At 33.7% G+C, this 18,602-nt stretch overlaps 1 protein-coding gene across 1 annotated transcript in view; it reads right to left on the reverse strand.

Annotated features, from left to right (window-relative positions):
* Positions 1-8,440: 8,440 nt before the first annotated feature.
* The window catches only part of LOC137393334 (solute carrier family 49 member 4-like), a 37,180-nt gene continuing 27,018 nt past the window's right edge, over positions 8,441-18,602 (reverse strand). The window contains exons 9-11 of the mRNA XM_068079839.1: positions 17,341-17,545; positions 11,412-11,600; positions 8,441-8,759 (exon numbers count right to left, since the gene is read on the reverse strand). Of these exons, the coding sequence (XP_067935940.1) occupies positions 8,632-8,759; positions 11,412-11,600; positions 17,341-17,545 (522 nt within the window). The 3' untranslated portion in view covers positions 8,441-8,631. The remainder of the gene's footprint in view (positions 8,760-11,411; positions 11,601-17,340; positions 17,546-18,602) is intronic.

The following is an 18,602-nucleotide window of genomic DNA, read 5'->3' on the forward strand; positions in this document are numbered from 1 at the left end:
GTTAACACGCTCTCTGACTCTCTAGCTAAATGCCTAGCTTTTAATTTGGAAGCAAGATTTTTCCAGGACAAATCACTTTCTTGCAACAGCTGCATACGGGTCGACGAATCACTAAGACCATTGATGGCCAAAGCTACTGAAAAACGCTCACGCAATTCCTCACTTTCTCCGAGACCCATAGTTCTGCTCAATTTCTCAACTCTTAGAAAAGAATCTATAGCAATTTCACTGACCGCTTGTGCTACAGTAACAAATCTCATTGTTCTAACATAATTACTTTCTTCACGTTTGAAATGCTCCTGTAACAATTTTAAAGCATCTCCAAAAGCGTTTTCACCATCAGAGTCAATATAAAATTCTAGGATTTGCAACAGCTCAATACCCTCGCTGCCTATAGCACTCAATAACGCGACCAACTTAGGTTTACCACAAAACCTAGGAACTTGTTCGCTGGACACAGTTTTTTCTACCTAAAGACCAAGTAGCTAAATCGACGGCAATTTTAAATTGCGATAGCCATGACTTGAACGATTGAGTCATATCAGAGGTAGGAAACACTAGCTTAGGAAAAGACAATAGATCTATCCTATTACTCATAGCGAAAAAATTCCGATTAGTTTCAAACAATAACGAAAGGATTGGCACAATATCACAACACTAACACGGCACTATAAACAATCACAAGTGACACCACTAACAATATGCACAAGAAAAACAACACAATATCACAAAGTATGAGAATTACATGAAAGTACATGAAATACACAAGCACGGCACTGACACGAAGGTTCATAAAAAATACACTAACACAACACAGAGGTAACCACCGACACAAATTTGACACGAACACTGTGGCTACACCACGATTACCACAAAGAAGCACCACCACTATAAAACACCACCACTACACATTAAACACTAACACACATCACCGCCAGCCCCACGTGGGAGGGATTGACGCACGAAACACCAAGAAACTATCAGAAGAAACGGTAAATCCTTCAATATATTGAATGCAAAATAATTTTAAAGTCTGTGGAAAATAAAAGTGGGTCGTTTGCAAGTTATGTGTAAAGGATGTTAACAGATTAAAATTAACTTCTTTTATCCTGCCGACTGCGCCATGTTGAAATGTGATTTACCGCATCAGATTCAGAACAAGAAGTGCCGGCACTGTCTAACTGTATTTAGTCCGTTAGTTATTTTTCGAGATTCTTGTAGAACATCATTAGCATTTACAGTTGGCATAAAACCGGTCTTGGCCTTGACATAACCTAAACTGTAATCTTGACCTTTAGACAATCATTCAGATAGAGTTATCCAACAGTACGGCCACAAGTAATGCATTATTTGTTAATCTGACCAAATTCACAAAATTCACAGATTTATTTGGCCAAATATCACAGAATTATTTGAGCTGTGCATGCGCACCGAATTCGTTGACGAAACGCTTTTAATTGGCTAAACCATTTTTATTTTAGCGAGCACAACTCTAGCAGTTTTTGCAATTGATGTAGTCCACGACACATACCACAGCACACAATAAAATTACAAGTACAATTCAACATGATAGACAAGATGAAACTGCTTTAGGCGCACTATTGTTGGGTTGCGAGCACGACTCAAACAGCTTTTAAAATTTATGTAGTTGAAGCACATAAACCAACACGCAAAAAAAATATTTCGGCAATTCGCTATAGTAAATACGATGCAACTGACTTGATTACGCTAAAGATGGTAACTCTTTCTACCACGGAACTTTTGCTGCTAAAAAGAAAATTGTTATTATTAGAAAAGAAACTATTTGTAGCCAAAGTGTCCGAACGATAAAAACCAACAATAGCGCAATCTAAGCAGTTTCATTGTATGTACTGTGTTGAATTGCACATGTGCTTTTATTGTGTGTCGTCAGGCGTGTGTTGGACTATACTAATTGCAAAATCTGCTAGAATCGTGCTCGCCAATAACTCATTTAGCCAATTAGAAGCATTTCGCCGACAAATTCAGTGTACATTCACAGCTCAGACAATTCTGTTAATTTTGTGAAAATGGTTAGATTAATGAATAATTTGCTACGTGAGGCCATACCTTAAATCTCTAAGGATACACTTATAAACAATCAGACTAAATAACTGAGCTAGTTGAACGAACTAAACAAATCTTGTATCAAGTGTAATATTTTACACTTTAATATATTACAAAAATATTTTTTGTTTCAGTTTTTTTTTAGAGGATCGCATACATGCCGAGTTTTTCTGACAGCAAGGCCGGGCTTATATTAATTTATTTTAAATTATGACATTAGGATTTATTTTGTCATAAAAACATTATTAGGATAACAAATGATTATCCATCTTTATATAATCCATTGTTTTATATAATTGGTTGACCATTCTTCAGTGGGAGGTTGTGAATTTCGTTTATTTTTTAGCAAAAACTCAGACATCATGTTATATAGATGTACTTGAGCAGTACGTTTATAAAATATTAAGTTTCATTCAACCATTCTAGCAAAAATTTATATTTTACATGTATTATCCATTTTTTCCAGCATATATGAGTGTTTGTAGTAAAAATACTACTTGTTGCTATATCCAACCCAGCAAGCATCTTAGCCAACAATAACATAAAGCTGATATATTATATCAAATCATAAAATAATTGTATTGTTTCAGAAGTAATGCATAAGTATAATGAATTAAAATTGAAATCAGGATTTAGTTGGCGCCAAAAATCTCTTAATGTCTTTTGTAGAACATGTTTAGTTTGTGACAATGTATGAAGTTTCTGAACTGAAATAGCTTACTATTTCTTCTTTGCATAAATTACTCATATTGACGCCGTAGAAATGCCACATGAGTCCACAAAAGTTCTCGCTTTCTAAAATTGAATTATTTGCTGTTATTTTTCTGAAGAAATAGGTAAGCAGCTACTCGCATATACAAAGTCTTTATTTATTACTAGGCTTGGTTAATCTGTAAAAATTTAGCAGACAAAATATGAATATCGATTTCAACTTAATTTACTTCACTTACAGATGGCTGAGATACTTGTAGATGGCTGAGATCTCAAAAAAATTGTGTTTTTGTTTTGTTTCTATAGCAAGAACTTAAGCTAGATAGGCTTAAAAACAGGCTAGAAGAAAATAAAACTCAATTGTCTTCTTTGGTCACCTGATCACCGGGTAACGATGTTGGTTATAACTTTATCTTCGCTTGAAAAATCTGAGGTTTCACCTCATATTCAAGTGAATAATGGTGATTTGACTTGAATTCACACTATATAGTAACTGCAGTAGCAAATTAATTATTCTAAATAACAGAATCTAAGTATAACAGTCTACACAATAAAACTAAAGTATATTGAGAATATGATAAAAACTGTTTGCTAAATAAAAGCTACAACTTTTCATTTCATTTAACTGAGCTCATCAGGAGATTTTGTATCAAAACAAGGATTTCTCAGAAACAATGCATTTTCAACCAAGATTACAAAACTAAAATTTGAATTATTTTTAAAGATTAATTTTGTTGCAAACATTGTAGAACAGAAATGCAAGAAGATGTCTCAGAAGAGTCCAATAAAATGGACTGGTTTGTAAATAACTTAAAGATGGTTACAATATTTATACACGAGTTGTTTATCATAATGATTAATGACACTCACACTCAATATTGTCATTTTGTATACTTACTTCTTTCTAAAGTCTATTTATAGCTTGATTATTCAGATTTATCTTTTCTCACAAAACCAAGCAACTATGTGCTAACACTGCCCACAATGTTCCATGATGTTTGCAGCCACGGTATACATTCTATCGATGGCCATAGCGGTATGCATGATAGGAGGAATACCTTTATACTATGAACTTGGCTGTGAGCTGGCCTTCCCTGTATATGAGGGATTGTGCGGTACCTTTATCACTGCCATCAATGACCTCGTTGGACTCGCGTTCTACGTTCTACGCCTTGTTTCTTATTCCTTCTCTTGCCCACAGTAAGTACATAATCTTAGTATGTAATATAATATGTGATATACCGTAATTCGGTATGATTTAATATAATATAGATTACCATGGTGTACCGTGTTTGAGTCTGGTGTAGATTGGTGTAAACTAATGTAAGGCAGTGTAATGAGATTTTGCAATTTTATTTTTAAATTCCACTATAGTTTATTGTACAAAGCCGTACTGGTTTGAGAAGTTTCAAGCGGTGTATGTCGGAGAATGCTGTAGGCAACGAGTCAAATTTATGCTTAAATTTAACATGGTATGTTGAAACAATTTTTATGTTGGAATAACTACAATTAGAGCTGTCACTGTTTTATAATTTTTGTAGCTATAATTATCATCAAAAACTAAGTCTAAATGCTAAGTGCCTCCTTAGGGGGAGGGTTTATACAGAAACCTTTAGTCTGCATATATTATATTATTATATAGTACTAGCTAGATACAAGTGGTATTAAGTTCTACTATTTGCTGACGTTCAGAGACAATTCGAACTGTGGAACTGTTATTATTATTAGCTGATTAGGAAAAACTGAAAAGATTGTTTTGTGGTATTATAGGCGGGGCTTGGATGACATGGGCATGTTTTGCTGCCTGCAGCATCAGCTTCCCCTTGCTATTCTTTGTCAAAAAAAGCTACACTAAGTTGAATCTTGAAATAGAAGAAAGTGATAGACAATCTGGAGAGAGAAACCAATCTGAGACTTGAACAATATTTTTGCTACTTGCACCAAAATTGTGTATTTTTACTCCAGTTAAGTGCTGCTATTTTATAATTTGCATATCAGCTATAGTTAGACATTACATTTCTCTATCTTTAGAGTTATGCTTAACCCTGTTTAACGTTAGCAAACTTAAAAGGGCATCCATAAATGGTGTATGATACTTCTATCTATCTGCCAAAAGGTTTTATATAACTTGTCTAGAAATCCTGGTTCAGAAATTTTGAAGGTTTATCTAGTACTGTTTAATAGCTACAAATAGTGCTTTTATCTTGGAGAAAGCTTGGCAATACCATGTAACTGCAAAGATTTTAAAAAATGGTTTGACTTTTTACCTTTCAGATTTTTGGTCAACTTTGTAGAGGAAATTTTACCAGCTCAAGCATATTGTAAAACTCTACTGTACCATGTAGTTGCAGACGGAAAGATTTATAAAAAAATTATTTATTTTAGATCTTGAAATATTGAATTAGAAAAGCTTCCATTATTGTTATCTGTGCCATCAGAAAGAGCTTATCAGATTTCTAGAAAGTTGATAAAATAAAATTGGTAAGATTAAACTTGGCAGCAGTTTGGTAGCTGTTCTTACAACCAGCAGCCAGCCTCTCCTTAAATGCTCATAAACTATTCCAAGGTTCAAGTTCTTCTATGCAACCAGACTTAGTAAATTGGCTCTATAGAAATTCCAGACGGTAATGGTACAGATGAAGCACAAAAATATAGCAAAAAAATAGATTCTGCTTGAAAACTAACACTTTTCATACCGACAGTCTATACGTATTCTCTAGTATTTTTTGTACAATAACACGTACCCGACTATAAGATACAGCCTCAGTGAACAAGTCTATTTTCATATACAGTCAAACATGGATAACTCAAGCTTCACGGGACTGAGCGAAAGTGTTTGAGTTATCAGAGCGTTCAAGTTATCAGAGCACTGTTACAAGTCTATGTATTTATTAGTAGATACATGTACATATACAAACTATAATATCAATCAAAAACATAAATGGCTTGTTTCAAATTAAATGCTTCTAATGTAAAGTTTAAAATTTTTTTATCAAAAAGTATAGATTTTTTTATCACTTGAGATTGGTTTGTTGTTTGAGGTGATGTGATTGCCAGGACGTTTTTTAGATTACAATTGGCAAAACTTGATTGCTGTTGAAATGCTCAGAAAAAAGACATCTATTTTTGAGCATTTTAACCAAGATCAATTTTGCCGATTTTTCTTGAAGTTTATGCGAAGGTTACTTCACTTTTCCTTGCTTCTGAAGGGCCATCGCTAAGCGGATGTTTGGTAAAAATCAAATTTCACCAAACCTTTAGAAACTTTGTTGACAAAAATGGTTTGCCGATGATGCTAATAACGACGCCTATGAACTACTAAAAGTTGAGGTTTGTCTCTATGGCTTGGAATAAAGTGATTTTCTAAAGCGATAACAACTATTTCGATAGCCGTTGGGCAAAAAACTGTTCGAGTTAACAAAATTAAAGCCGAGTTATCTATAGCAATTTATCATTACATGGGAACGGATCAAACAAAACCATTCGAGTTAACCATGTGTTCGAGCTATCCAAGGGCGAGTTATCCATGTTTGACTGCATAGGAAACTGAATTATATAGTGCATAAAAAACCAGATGAAGTAATTGCTCCTATAACATTAACCTCCTTCTATGTAATTTCTACTGAATGTAAATAGTTTCTGCACAGGTTTTGGATCTTACTATGTAAAAAATTCATACAACATATATATAATGCCTCATTTCGATGGAAGTTCTCAACTTCGTTTGAATGATGAGAGTCCTAAAGTTTGCCTTAAGATAATCATTTCTCTCTTTTGCCACACTTAGAAGAGATAATGACGCATAGCGGTATCTGAAGTGTTTATTATAATATATATATTTTTACACTATTTTAGACACATACAGTTTTTTTTGTAGCATAGACCTTGCTGTGGAGAAGAAAAAATATTGAACTGAAAGTGTGTGATCTTCTTAACGTAAAATTATGGTAATCATGGACTCTAAACAATGTGCAAGTAAGAAGAAAAAAAGAAAAGCGTTGTTCATACAAACCAACAATACCGCAGTTACCACAGTTACCGTCCTCATTAAATTATGAAGTCAAGTTTAGTTTTATTTGTTTGTGGATGCCTAAACGGTGAGCTTGGCAAGATCTTGGAATAGATTAGGCTAGTTACATGTAGTTTTCTCTTCGTGCAATGTACATGTGAAACCCCTATAGCAGAAACGTACTCAGAATAAAAATAGGAGTGTCTACTGTAATATAACAGGTTAGACTTTATTCAAATCACTAACGAAAACCTAAGATTGTACAAAAGTTCTGCTGAGTTGTCAATAATTCCTCTACTGCACATCAAATTCTATGTTTTCAATGTTGGAATTTAGTACTTGGTTGATAGCAGCAGCCTGGATCCTATTTCTCATCATCCCATTCAGTTTCATTGTGGTTGCTTAGGTGTTCATTAATGATTCCAGCTTAAACGAAAGCTTGGATAGTATTTGAAATTGATCACATAGCCCAGATATTGATGACCCGCTAGAGGATAGCATATTCACCGCTTATCTAACCCGTAATAAAACATTTCAAAATATTTGTCAGCGAACTCACTGTAAAAATATTCTGTTTGTACATAAAGTGCACGGAATATAAAGCACCTCATAGATGTTTTTGTGTGGTACGAGTATAGCGACTTGATGTGCATTTTATAGTTTATAAAACACAGTTCATCACAGCTTTACAATGCGCTAATCATGATGGAAAAAGTTATAACAATGCAATTTGTGGTTAATAATACATAACTAAAAACTAAATGAATGTCTTCTTTATTTTTTTCAAAAAGCTATTGCATTAAATTTAGTTATTTAAAAGAATTGTCAGTGTTAGTGACTGCCAGCGTTAGTGCAGAACAAAAACATTAGCTTATAAAACTTGGTAGAAGATGGTTTAAAGTACATTTGTTCTAGCTTTATTACAAGGTGTTGATTTTTTATTATTCTACTACCAAACCTAAGCACTGTCAAATCAACATATCTAGTTGCAATCATCTAAAGTAAGTTTTACATTTAGTTTTGTACTTTCGTGTATGCCAAATCTCCCGGTTTGGCCGAGACTTTCCAGTTTTTTAAGTCAGTCTCTCTTTTGCACAAAATCTTCCGTTTTTCTCCAGCTTTTTCGATAAAAGTAGTGGTTTAATTTTTTTACTTGTCGTTTTCCCTTTGTTTACTAGTTGCGAGTCCTCATCATCATACAAAGTTAGCAACAATGAAACAGACCCCATATTAAACCGTATGCTTGCCATAAAACCTGGGCTATTTAGATTTAGCAATATTGATGTCTAACGATTTGCTCTACAGTTTTTCATCAATAAACAAAGATTATACATGGAGCTGTGACATATCGTTGGCAAACGACCATGACCTCACATTGATGGTAGAGTACCTGAACACTGAATAAAATCGTGCAAGGGCCTCCTATGTAGGTACCAATGTAGAAAAACAACTCGACAAAGAAATCTAGGCTTCAGATTCAACTACTACATTTACCGTCAATCTCACTCTTTTTTTCTCAACTACTTGGCAAGTATGCTTGAATGTATTGTGTATGTTTGTGGCTATTTGCATACAATTACAATCAATTTTCAATTATTAAACAAACACATCACTTTTTATAATACAAATTATATACAAGAGAGTAACTAGCTCAGCTGCAATTAGAATTCTGGAGAGATAAATTATTACGAAATGAGATCGCAAAATACTTATTGCGCTACCTAAACTAACCATTACGAGGATATGAAAAGATTGCTGAGTGTATAAAAATGGAATGGAATGGTAATTTGTTTGAACGTTTTTAACTTTTCATGTCCAGCTACACTTCACGACTTTTTTAGAGTGTCAGGTTTGTCGTCCAAGTTGAGCCGACGGAAGTTGTCTTTGAGGAGAAAAAGCAGAGGCATAGCAATGATACTTCCAAAGAGGCATTGCCATGTCATCCATCCGGTGTCTGAAAAAGTTGAACTCATTGGTATATATTTTAATTTTTATTACAGTACGAGCTGTATCCTTACACCTGAAGATACAGGATATAAACTTACGTTTGATAATACATTGGGAAGTTCATTTTATGTAACATTTGTTCCAGCATTTTCCTTCGATAACGGCAATGTTAACATTACAAAATTCTCTGTAATAGCCTTTTGACAACAAATTTGAGTACAGCAAAAGGAGGAAGTTGTAGCCAATTTTCAAAATACATATTTACAAAGATATTATTCTACAAAAGCTTTACAGAGCTAGTCGGTCTAAAGAGCCTAATCTGCTCTACTCGTTTGTAATGTTGTGACAATTTGACCGCAAAAAAGGGTACAAAACTATACCAACAAGTACAGCAGTGCTGATTGTGTTTTCAAGTAGTAGATTGTGTTATATAATTACTAGCATTGGTATCAGTTCAAAGAGTTTGTTAAAACAACATATTCCGTTGTACTGAAAACTTTGTGTCTTCTTTAGGCATCGGATCACATGGTAACAATGTAGGCTATAACTTTATCTTCACTTGAAAAATCTAAAGTTTTACCTCATATTCAAGTGAATAATGGTGATTTGACTTTAATCTATAGGGTAGCAAGTGAAGTATTCTAAATAACAGAATCTAAGTATAACATTTTACAAAATGCGTAATAATATGCAGAGAGGGATTGGGAAAAATATTGCAACATACACCGGTCGAACTTGGGACATCTAGCTCACCAGCTCAGACTGCTACTACTTCTACTAATCATTCAACTTCCAAGATACTCTCTCTGCTTCATCAGCGCAATATTTTAGGAAACTATTAGTCTCTTTGGTTTCCTCAAGTTTGTACTGCTCTATTTCTGAGTTACAAACAACTTAGACATTTTAACACGCTTAAAAATGTGAGCTCTTATGCTTGTTTTTCAAAGTTTCATTGAGATTTTTGTAGGAAAATTTTATTAGTTTAGCATTCCTGGAGTTGAGGCCGAGTCAAATTGGCCTAATACATGATGACCAATGGTATGTAGTTGCCGGCGTTGAGTCATAAGCTAAGGTTTTGCTCAACTCATAGCGTGACGTTTTTTAACTTCTGTAGAAGGCAGTCAGATTTGAATAATTACTCTTAATTATTAAGTTGTCAATTGCTAAAGGATTATTTATTAAAGATTACAGGTTAGTTGCATATGCTATTTTTATTTTATTATAACATGTTATGTTGTTGCTTGTCACATTTCAATTGATGTTCAGTACTTTTACTTGCTATCATACTGTCACTTTTCATATTTTATTGCATTCATAATTATTGTGCTTTGCAAGTTGGTATAAAAATGGTACTGAAATGTTATTTCTGGTTTCACGGTAAAAATAAAGATTGTGAACTACACACTTAACCAGTGAAATCGTCTCTCTTAAAATCCTGAGTGAATTCAATAGCTAGAGTTTCCAAAAAACTCTACAACTTTAATCACATACCATACACAGTAGTCAAGCACTAAAGCAGAAGGGAACCATTTAAAGTCACTTTGTGCTCTCTCAAAAAGCAAAAACTGCCTTCAAACGATATACTGTTACCTATTTTTCACCAGCTGTCACAAAAAATTATATTCAAAAGAGACTCAGGCAATATTCACTGATGCATAACATGAATGTAGATCAGGTGTCACACTAACATGTAAAACTACATGTAAGTAATGCTGAGATTTCTATGCATCTAACATCGGAATACATAAAGATGTGACATTAAAACTTATGAAGTTTTCAGAATTTTGATTAGGTTCCAAAATTAATTTTAGATTCATATTTTTCTGCCTTTAAGCAACAGAGTATTTACAAATAATATTCAACTGTGCTGAATCGCGCACTATTATATATTATTGCATAAGCTATACAATTTTGTTTATGTTAAAAGAGAGCAGCAAGCAAAAATAACTGAAGATCTGTACACTGAAAAATATACAGTAAGTCAATCTGCCAATTTCTTTTTGGCAGTATGTTGTCATAATATGTTTAACCCTTTAATTCATTAGATATTATGCTCATAAGCTGAAAGGCTATAACCACATGCCCATAATTATTGCTGCAGTAAAGTTTCTTGTCACAATAATTATTAGACACTGCTAAACAAAAATCTTTACATGAACAAGCATGACATGCAATAATGCTTTGAATATAACATTAGGTTTTCTTTAGTAAACCAAGTAGATGAGAATGACAGTACTTTCAACTTAAAACCACCCTGCATTACTAACCGTGAGCAATCATACCAAACTACAACCTACTGCTTCACAAGGACAATGCTTGCAGTTGAAATAACATTTTCTGTTTAATAACCTTTTCAGCATAATATGGCAACGCTACAGGTATCTTTTGTACAGTAAATTTTTTATTTTTTGGAAGCGCAATATTTTTTTTAAGTGTAGCACTTAGTCCAAAATATCATGTCACATAAGAAATGCAAGGAAGAGAACTCGCCAAAGTTTGCAAGAAAACTTGTCATTGCAAGCAAAGCAACTTGCCAATTAAAGATAGTACTGAAAATATTTCTGGCACTACTAAACCATAATATCCTACAAAATTATTGCCTTAATATAAATAATATAATATGCTAATATAAAACATTAATATAATGCCTAAAACTCACCATCATCCAGGCTTGGCACAAGCAAAAGGCAGTAGATGACAACTTGTAACGTGTTGCTGCCAATAAGTAGGATGGTGCATGACAGCCCCTCGTACACAGGATATGCGTACTCACAGGCTAGCTCTGAACATATGGGAAATATAGACTGTGTTGACACATCAATTCCAACAAGCAGAATATATAGCACAGCTGGAAGAACAAAAAAAGAATTTTTTACCTATTTGTAGCAAACTTGAATGATAATAAGGTAAAAATATAATACTCAAATGTGGGAACTAAAGTTTTAAAAGTTCACCACAGAAAACCTGTCTGCTGGATTTCATGAGTTGAACTCAGTTGTATGTTAACTTAGAGAGCAGTTGTAGCCTACTGGTCTAGAACACCTAAATTGCAAACATCGGGTCAACTGACAAGTCGACTGACAAATCAGCCGACGAATCAACTGACAACTCAACAGACGAATCAACAAGTCAATTGAAGAATTGACCGACACTTCGACCAGTGAATCGATCGACAAGTTGACTGAAATTAGGTAATTTAGAAAATTGTATATAAACAATATAACAAATTTGACTTGTTTATTTTTAACAAACTATACTGTGAGAGACGAAGCAGACACGACAGGTTTTCAGGCGACTAATTTTAATGAATGTCAACGTTGACAAACTTTTCATTGAATAAAAAATGTCTATAACAAGAATGTTATAAACTTGTCAGTTGAAATTGACAAGTCGACACTGACAAGTCGACTAATGAGTCGACTGACAAATCGACTGACAAGTCAAACAAAGTTTAATTCTCATAAAAGACCACTGGCGGTGGCAAGAATGACATCCAAACTCAAATTTTTTTTTTCGACTGGGCATTTTTGTATTCCCTGAGGTTACCTTTACACTGGACTCAGAAATGTTCAGCTATGATCATGGAGCCATTGTTTGTGCATCAATGGCTCTCTTAAAAACATGCACAGCGTCGGTTTCAAGAGACAATTAAACTTATTGGGACTGTAGTGGTTATTCAAATGGAAATATGGAAATTCGAATTATGTACTCTATACAATTGCAGCAAAACTATAATAGCTTTCATTAATTTTAGCCTGATATAATTGAGCTAAGTAATTTTCACTGACAGTGAAATTACTTGGTGATGCATTAGAAAAGGCTGGACCCAGAGATCTTTGTAAATGCTAAAGATTTTTAGGTGCAGCAACCAAACAATTTCTTTTTATAAGACACACTAGGGATACATAAAAAATATATTACTGGATTCATTCACTGGCCATCTACAAACTAGCGTATTTTCCCGACTATTAGCCACTCTCTTATATAAGCCGCATCTATTTTAAAAAACTGATATTATAAAATACATGGGCCACACCTTTTGTATGAGCCGCAAAAGGCATAACGGTTCTTTTTAACACGGCAGCAGCTTTGCTGGTTAAAACGGAACAACGCCGTTATGCATTGTTCCGTTTTAGCAGTCACTTTTTAACCCAGTGCCGAACGGAACAGTGCCAAACGGAACAGTACCGTTAGTCACTGTTCTGCTTTTTTAACTGCTAGATAAGCAGCCGGAGATTCAGATTAATACACTCTAGCGATGAAAAAAAAAACCAGAGTAGCCGCAGTCTCTAAATAAGCCGCATAGCTCATAACATCTGAAAAAAGGAGCGGCTAATACTCCGAAAAATACGATAATTGCTGTATCAGTCTCATATTACTGAAATGTAGAAGGTGACTCCAAGTATATGAATTTCTCTAGAACTAAACGGGTGCATGCCGCAGACCCAGGCCATGATAGATTTTTTGATATGTTAGAAATTGATATTATCATTTTTAGTAATTTAAACGCACGTTTTGTTAATTTCGTTTTTAGCTGTGAAAGGAAGACTTCATAACATAACTCGTATACATAGTCTTTTTGAATTCAAAATCCATTGATACAAAATTGAAGATGAACGGCTGAAAGCTCTAACGATTCAACCTCATAGATGTAATTGTGTCAAAACAGTCAATCAAATGAAATTAGGACCAATAAAAAGCTGAAACATCAGTTACAATTTGATGTCATTTTTGTCTTTGTAGACTAACCCTGTCTAGAGATATAAGCGTTTGAATAAGTAAACTTTTTAAAAAGCTCAGATCCAATTGGGTGCTTTATTTGTGACATATATAGAGATACATGCTAAAAGAGTCCACGAGCAGTAATTACACGATTTCTTCTTTAGCCAATCATCAACATGAAATTTTTATATAAATCAAAATAAATATTATCGCGCGTAAAACACCTTGTCTATGATCACAAAGATTTTAGTCGTTAGGGATTTTGCTCAATTACAAGATCGCGCTTCGACATGATTACTCACTGAATTATTTGATATCGTTAATTTACTCAATTACTCCATTGACACGTTTTATTGACGAACAACAGAACTGTAACAATGCTTCCGGTTCCAGCAAAGGTGACTCAGAGTTTTTTGAGCAACAGATAGTTAGAGATTGGGGCAGACAGCTTACGGTTTGAGCTGACAGGTGTCAGCAGCATTATGCTTCAAAGGAAGATAGAAGAATGGAGGTAAATTTATCTTTAACATTGAGTCTCCAATATATATATATATATACATGTATATATACTGTTGTGCTTACATTCAAATTATATTTCCCTGTTTGAGACTATAATTAATTCCCTGCATGATACGGATGCACAGTATAAGTTCTTGCTACAAAATAAATTAGGTTTATGATTAAAGTTTATGTTCACTTCTCATTTGTCAAAAATGAGGAAAATCGATTGATCAATGCTCATCTTTAACTCCCAGAAACAAAGCTTCGAATTGTTGTTTTGGCATAGGCCTATAGTATTCTTTTGTTAAACATTTATTCATTTTGAAAATTACACTCGCAATCTATCTAACTGCCAAATTGAAAGCGCTCAGTAGATATGCTGTAGATATCTATAAATGACATATATTTATTACATTTGTTTTATTGATTACAGGATGTTTATGGGGTGCCACCAACGGAGCAGTTGTGTCAGTCTGGAAACTGCCATAAATTAAATAGGAAAAAGAGACACGAATGTGTGCTGCACAAACCATGATACATGTATGTTTTGTTTGAGTTTGCTGCAGTAGATTAATTTGTTTTATTATATGAGCTGAAACTATGTGAGTGGCTCCGACTTGGATGGATGTTTTTAATAAAAACTATGCCGAAATCAATATTTTTTGGCTTGGAAAATTATGTGATAAATTCATATTGTTGAATTTAATGCAAAACATGATCTGCAGAACATATTGAATACATAATAGCCCGTTGCCAGCTGTGCTGAAATCTTGTCTGATGGATGGATTTATGAAGTGTAATCAGAGCTGTAGTGACAGGTACTTTTGCATAGCTCGACTCAATTCTAATGGACCAAATATTAGGAGCTAAAAAAATGTTATGCTCCGCGCTGCTCAGTGAAAACAGGTGAGTCTACAAACCGCCAACCAGGTGGGTTAATTGAGTTCAAAGAAATTGACGTTTTGTGTTCAATATTTTGGTCAACTCAAAAAACCTATTGTTTTGTACTTGAATCAAATAATCAAATGTGACCAGTAGTATTTTTTCTACAAATTGATACTAATAATGACTAAATAACATTGACTATACATGACTTTTTTAGGGATGCAGCTGGTTTTGCTATATATTTGAACAAATTATTTTCAAAGATGTTGTTTGCACATTTTATTTAGTAACTAGTTTCCGGTGTGGGCGACAACTGAGAACTTCGCTGACACAAAAGACTTGATGAAATAAGTCAACTTGATGTCCTAATTATCGTAGACTGGCAGAATCATAGTCGGTACTCAAATGTTCACCCAACATTTAGAGAACACTAATATAGCAAATTTTTAATTTCCACATTTCAAGGCATTTGAGAAATTTATAATAATGTATCTGTAGCTAAATTAAAAATTTTATCCGACCAAAAATGGGCAAATACAAAATAAAATATATGCCAATAGAGCCGCGTAAAACTAGACTGTCATCGCAATAGCCAATGTGAATGTGAGAGATAAAGACAGGCTGTTTCACTATAATATATACATCATTTTAGGCAAGTCTAGGCACATCTTTTTTTCTGAGCGTTTTACCGCGATCATCTTTTTTCTGTTTTAATCTTCAAATGTCTTGACAATAAGATTGCTTAAAACAAAAACAACATAGCAACTGACAGAAAAAAATCAATACTTTATCTTTAAATCAACTAAAATTTCAAGCAATCACATCCTTCAGATTAGGGCACTTTTATTAGCTTTACTACATGATATATATTGTAAAACCTCTAACTGAACAACGGGCGCTTTACTTTTTAACCCTTCCTCTATAGTGGCGGTCAACTGGAAGCTGCACTTAAATAAAGACTGGCATTATATTTTTCAAATGGTTTATCAAAACTTTGAGAAAATAAATCTAGCCCATTTACGGGCGAAGCAAATGTCGTCAATATTTTGCCTTCTCTTTTCAATGAAGCGATATTAAACCTTTTGGATGCAATAAACCTGCTAACAAACTCTAACTTGTAAAAAATTTCGCAATAAATATGCATTGGGAAACCGAAAAATATATCTACCATTTGATATCTATTGCTTGCAATTAACCTGCAATGATACTTAAGCCTGTGTCCTGCTTTGCAAAATGTTGGAGCTTTCATTTTTATTTCTTTCCAAGTTTGAAGACATGTTTTTACTTTACATCTATGTTTAACTATGTTGAATAAAAACTTACTTTACTTATTGATATGTTTGCTACAGTTTGCAGCCAAAACTGGATTTTTATGTGCAATAGGAGAGGAGTTATGAGCAACGATCCATTGTAAATCGTGTTAAGACAATGGCAAGGATTCTATTAAATAATATATATGCTATAAATCTGCACAATTATAAGTTACAGTATATGATGACAATTGATTAAATGCCATTAATATATATATTTATAAACAAGTGACATCAATGAACCATACTTATATTACTTGAAGAAACAAAGGTTAGTGTATTTAAAACAAAAAAATATTTGCATTGTTTCTTGGACAGCTTCGTCCTGAATGTTGCTTTCAAAAGAACAAGCATCTTGTGGTTGTCCAATACCTTCCACATTGTCTACTGACTTCAACTATTTTTCTGCACTGCTGAACTAGTCGATATTAGCATCCAAACAATTATTTCTCAGAGTAATTCTTTTATGCAATGTATTTAGCACATATGCAACGCATAAAAATTTTGCTTGCTAAACGTGACCTTTGTACCATCGTAAATGTAAACCGTTTTGATATAAATGTGATTCGAAGTATCAAAACCGTGTTAAACAAGGAACTACTGTTAGCCTGATACACTTATTAATTATTTCTATGGCGTTGCTTTCAAAGTTTTAATGAAAAAAACGAAAAAGCTTTGGAGTTGGACAATGAGAGAATTAATGGTTATTGATGTAAACGATTTGTTATTAATACTATTTTGTGGTCACTTTTTTACTGATCAATTGATATTAGGGTTTCAAAAAGATCAAAGATTGTCAAAGTGGCGATAAAATGGAGGTGGCGCTCTATTAGATAGCGGCGCTGTATTTTTAAATTTTATCTCAGGGTGGCGGTCAAATAGAGGTGCTGTTCAAATAAAGGCAGCATTCTATTAGAAGTTTTAATGTAGTTAGCAACGAAAATCTTTTATCTTTTGTTTTATTAGAGAATCTATTGAAAACCAAAGCAAAATTTTTTTAAAGCTGTTGCTGCCTCAGTTTAAAATTGATTTTTAGCTTAGGTTAATGTGAGAATGTATTGAAACTTTTTTGCTCTTAGAGCACTTTTTGAAAACATTTACATGTATGTATTTGTTAGGTGTCTTCCCCGTGACCACCTACAGAATGACTGTTATTTGTTAACCACTTACGGACCAGGACTCCTTCTGGTACAGTAATGTACTTCTCTTGAATGAGGACCAGAATAAGGAGCAGGACTATTGATACAACTGTGAACCATTTCAGTATGAGCTTCGTCTTCCTTTTGAAATAGTGATGATCAGCTAGTATGGCTATAATGAATACACCAGCGGCTGCAGCTATTGTGGCCACTGTACATATCTGCGATGCTGTAGTCTGAAAAGTTGGAAACCAGATAATAGCATTAAGATTTGTTGAATAAGATTAATATTTAGGCATGGACTAGTTATTAGTTTTGCTTAGAAAATGTTGTTCTGTACTCATAAATTATTAGCTAAAAGTGTCCAACTCTGGAGCTAGTATCATATATCGTGCATTGTATTTCAACCAAGTTCCATGCATGAATTTTGCAAAAAGGCTACAGTCCTGATGCATTTCAATCAATAGCTCAAAGATGCTAAAAAATAATGCTTCAGTCATAGCAAAGTAATTAGGATGAAACAATTTGTAAAATTTATTAACAAATTTTTCATAAATAAATATTAAAGATTTTGTATAGACTATTTTGGCAAATTTAGGTTGAAACAAACTAATTAAAACACGATTTAAATTGGCAAGTCTGGCGATAAAAGTGCATTCTTTAAAGGTTGACTTGCAACAAAATTCACTTTACAGTTGTTGGATATCAAAAGAGTCACCATGTCTCACTCTGCTGTGTTGTAGTTGAAAAATATGTTGAAACGTGATTACAAGCTCTTAAAACTCAAAAACGAACGATTAATCGCCGCCATCACGAAACCGCCATAGAATGAAATCAGTTTATTTCTCTGACATAGTCATTAGATTTGGTTATTGTTTTGTCACATGATGTTCTCACGCAAATTGAAAGGCCAATAAAAGGCTCAATATAAAACTTCTCGTGACACTAGTTTATGACAAACACTTCGTGTTTTACCGAAGACCCGTATCAAATATAGACGCTCGCTACTTTAGCATTTTTCGATTGTTACAGGTGACCAACAGGCTCGTCATGTTAATCAGACAAGGATATGTACTCCTTTGAGCTGAAGTTAAAAAATTAAATGAATTCTCATGGTAGGTTATAAGATATCAGTGCTGAAAATGACAGCATTACAATGACGATAAAAAAGAGGCGTAAGAACAATAGAGATGGTTTTATTAAATGCGTGAAATATATTTGTGAAAAATATCTTGACAAATGAGGTTGCATGAAAGTGTAAACAGAAACCATATGATACAACTATGTCCCATT

The sequence above is a fragment of the Watersipora subatra genome, chromosome 4 (genome assembly GCF_963576615.1).
Source record: "Watersipora subatra chromosome 4, tzWatSuba1.1, whole genome shotgun sequence".
NCBI lineage: Eukaryota > Metazoa > Bryozoa > Gymnolaemata > Cheilostomatida > Watersiporidae > Watersipora > Watersipora subatra.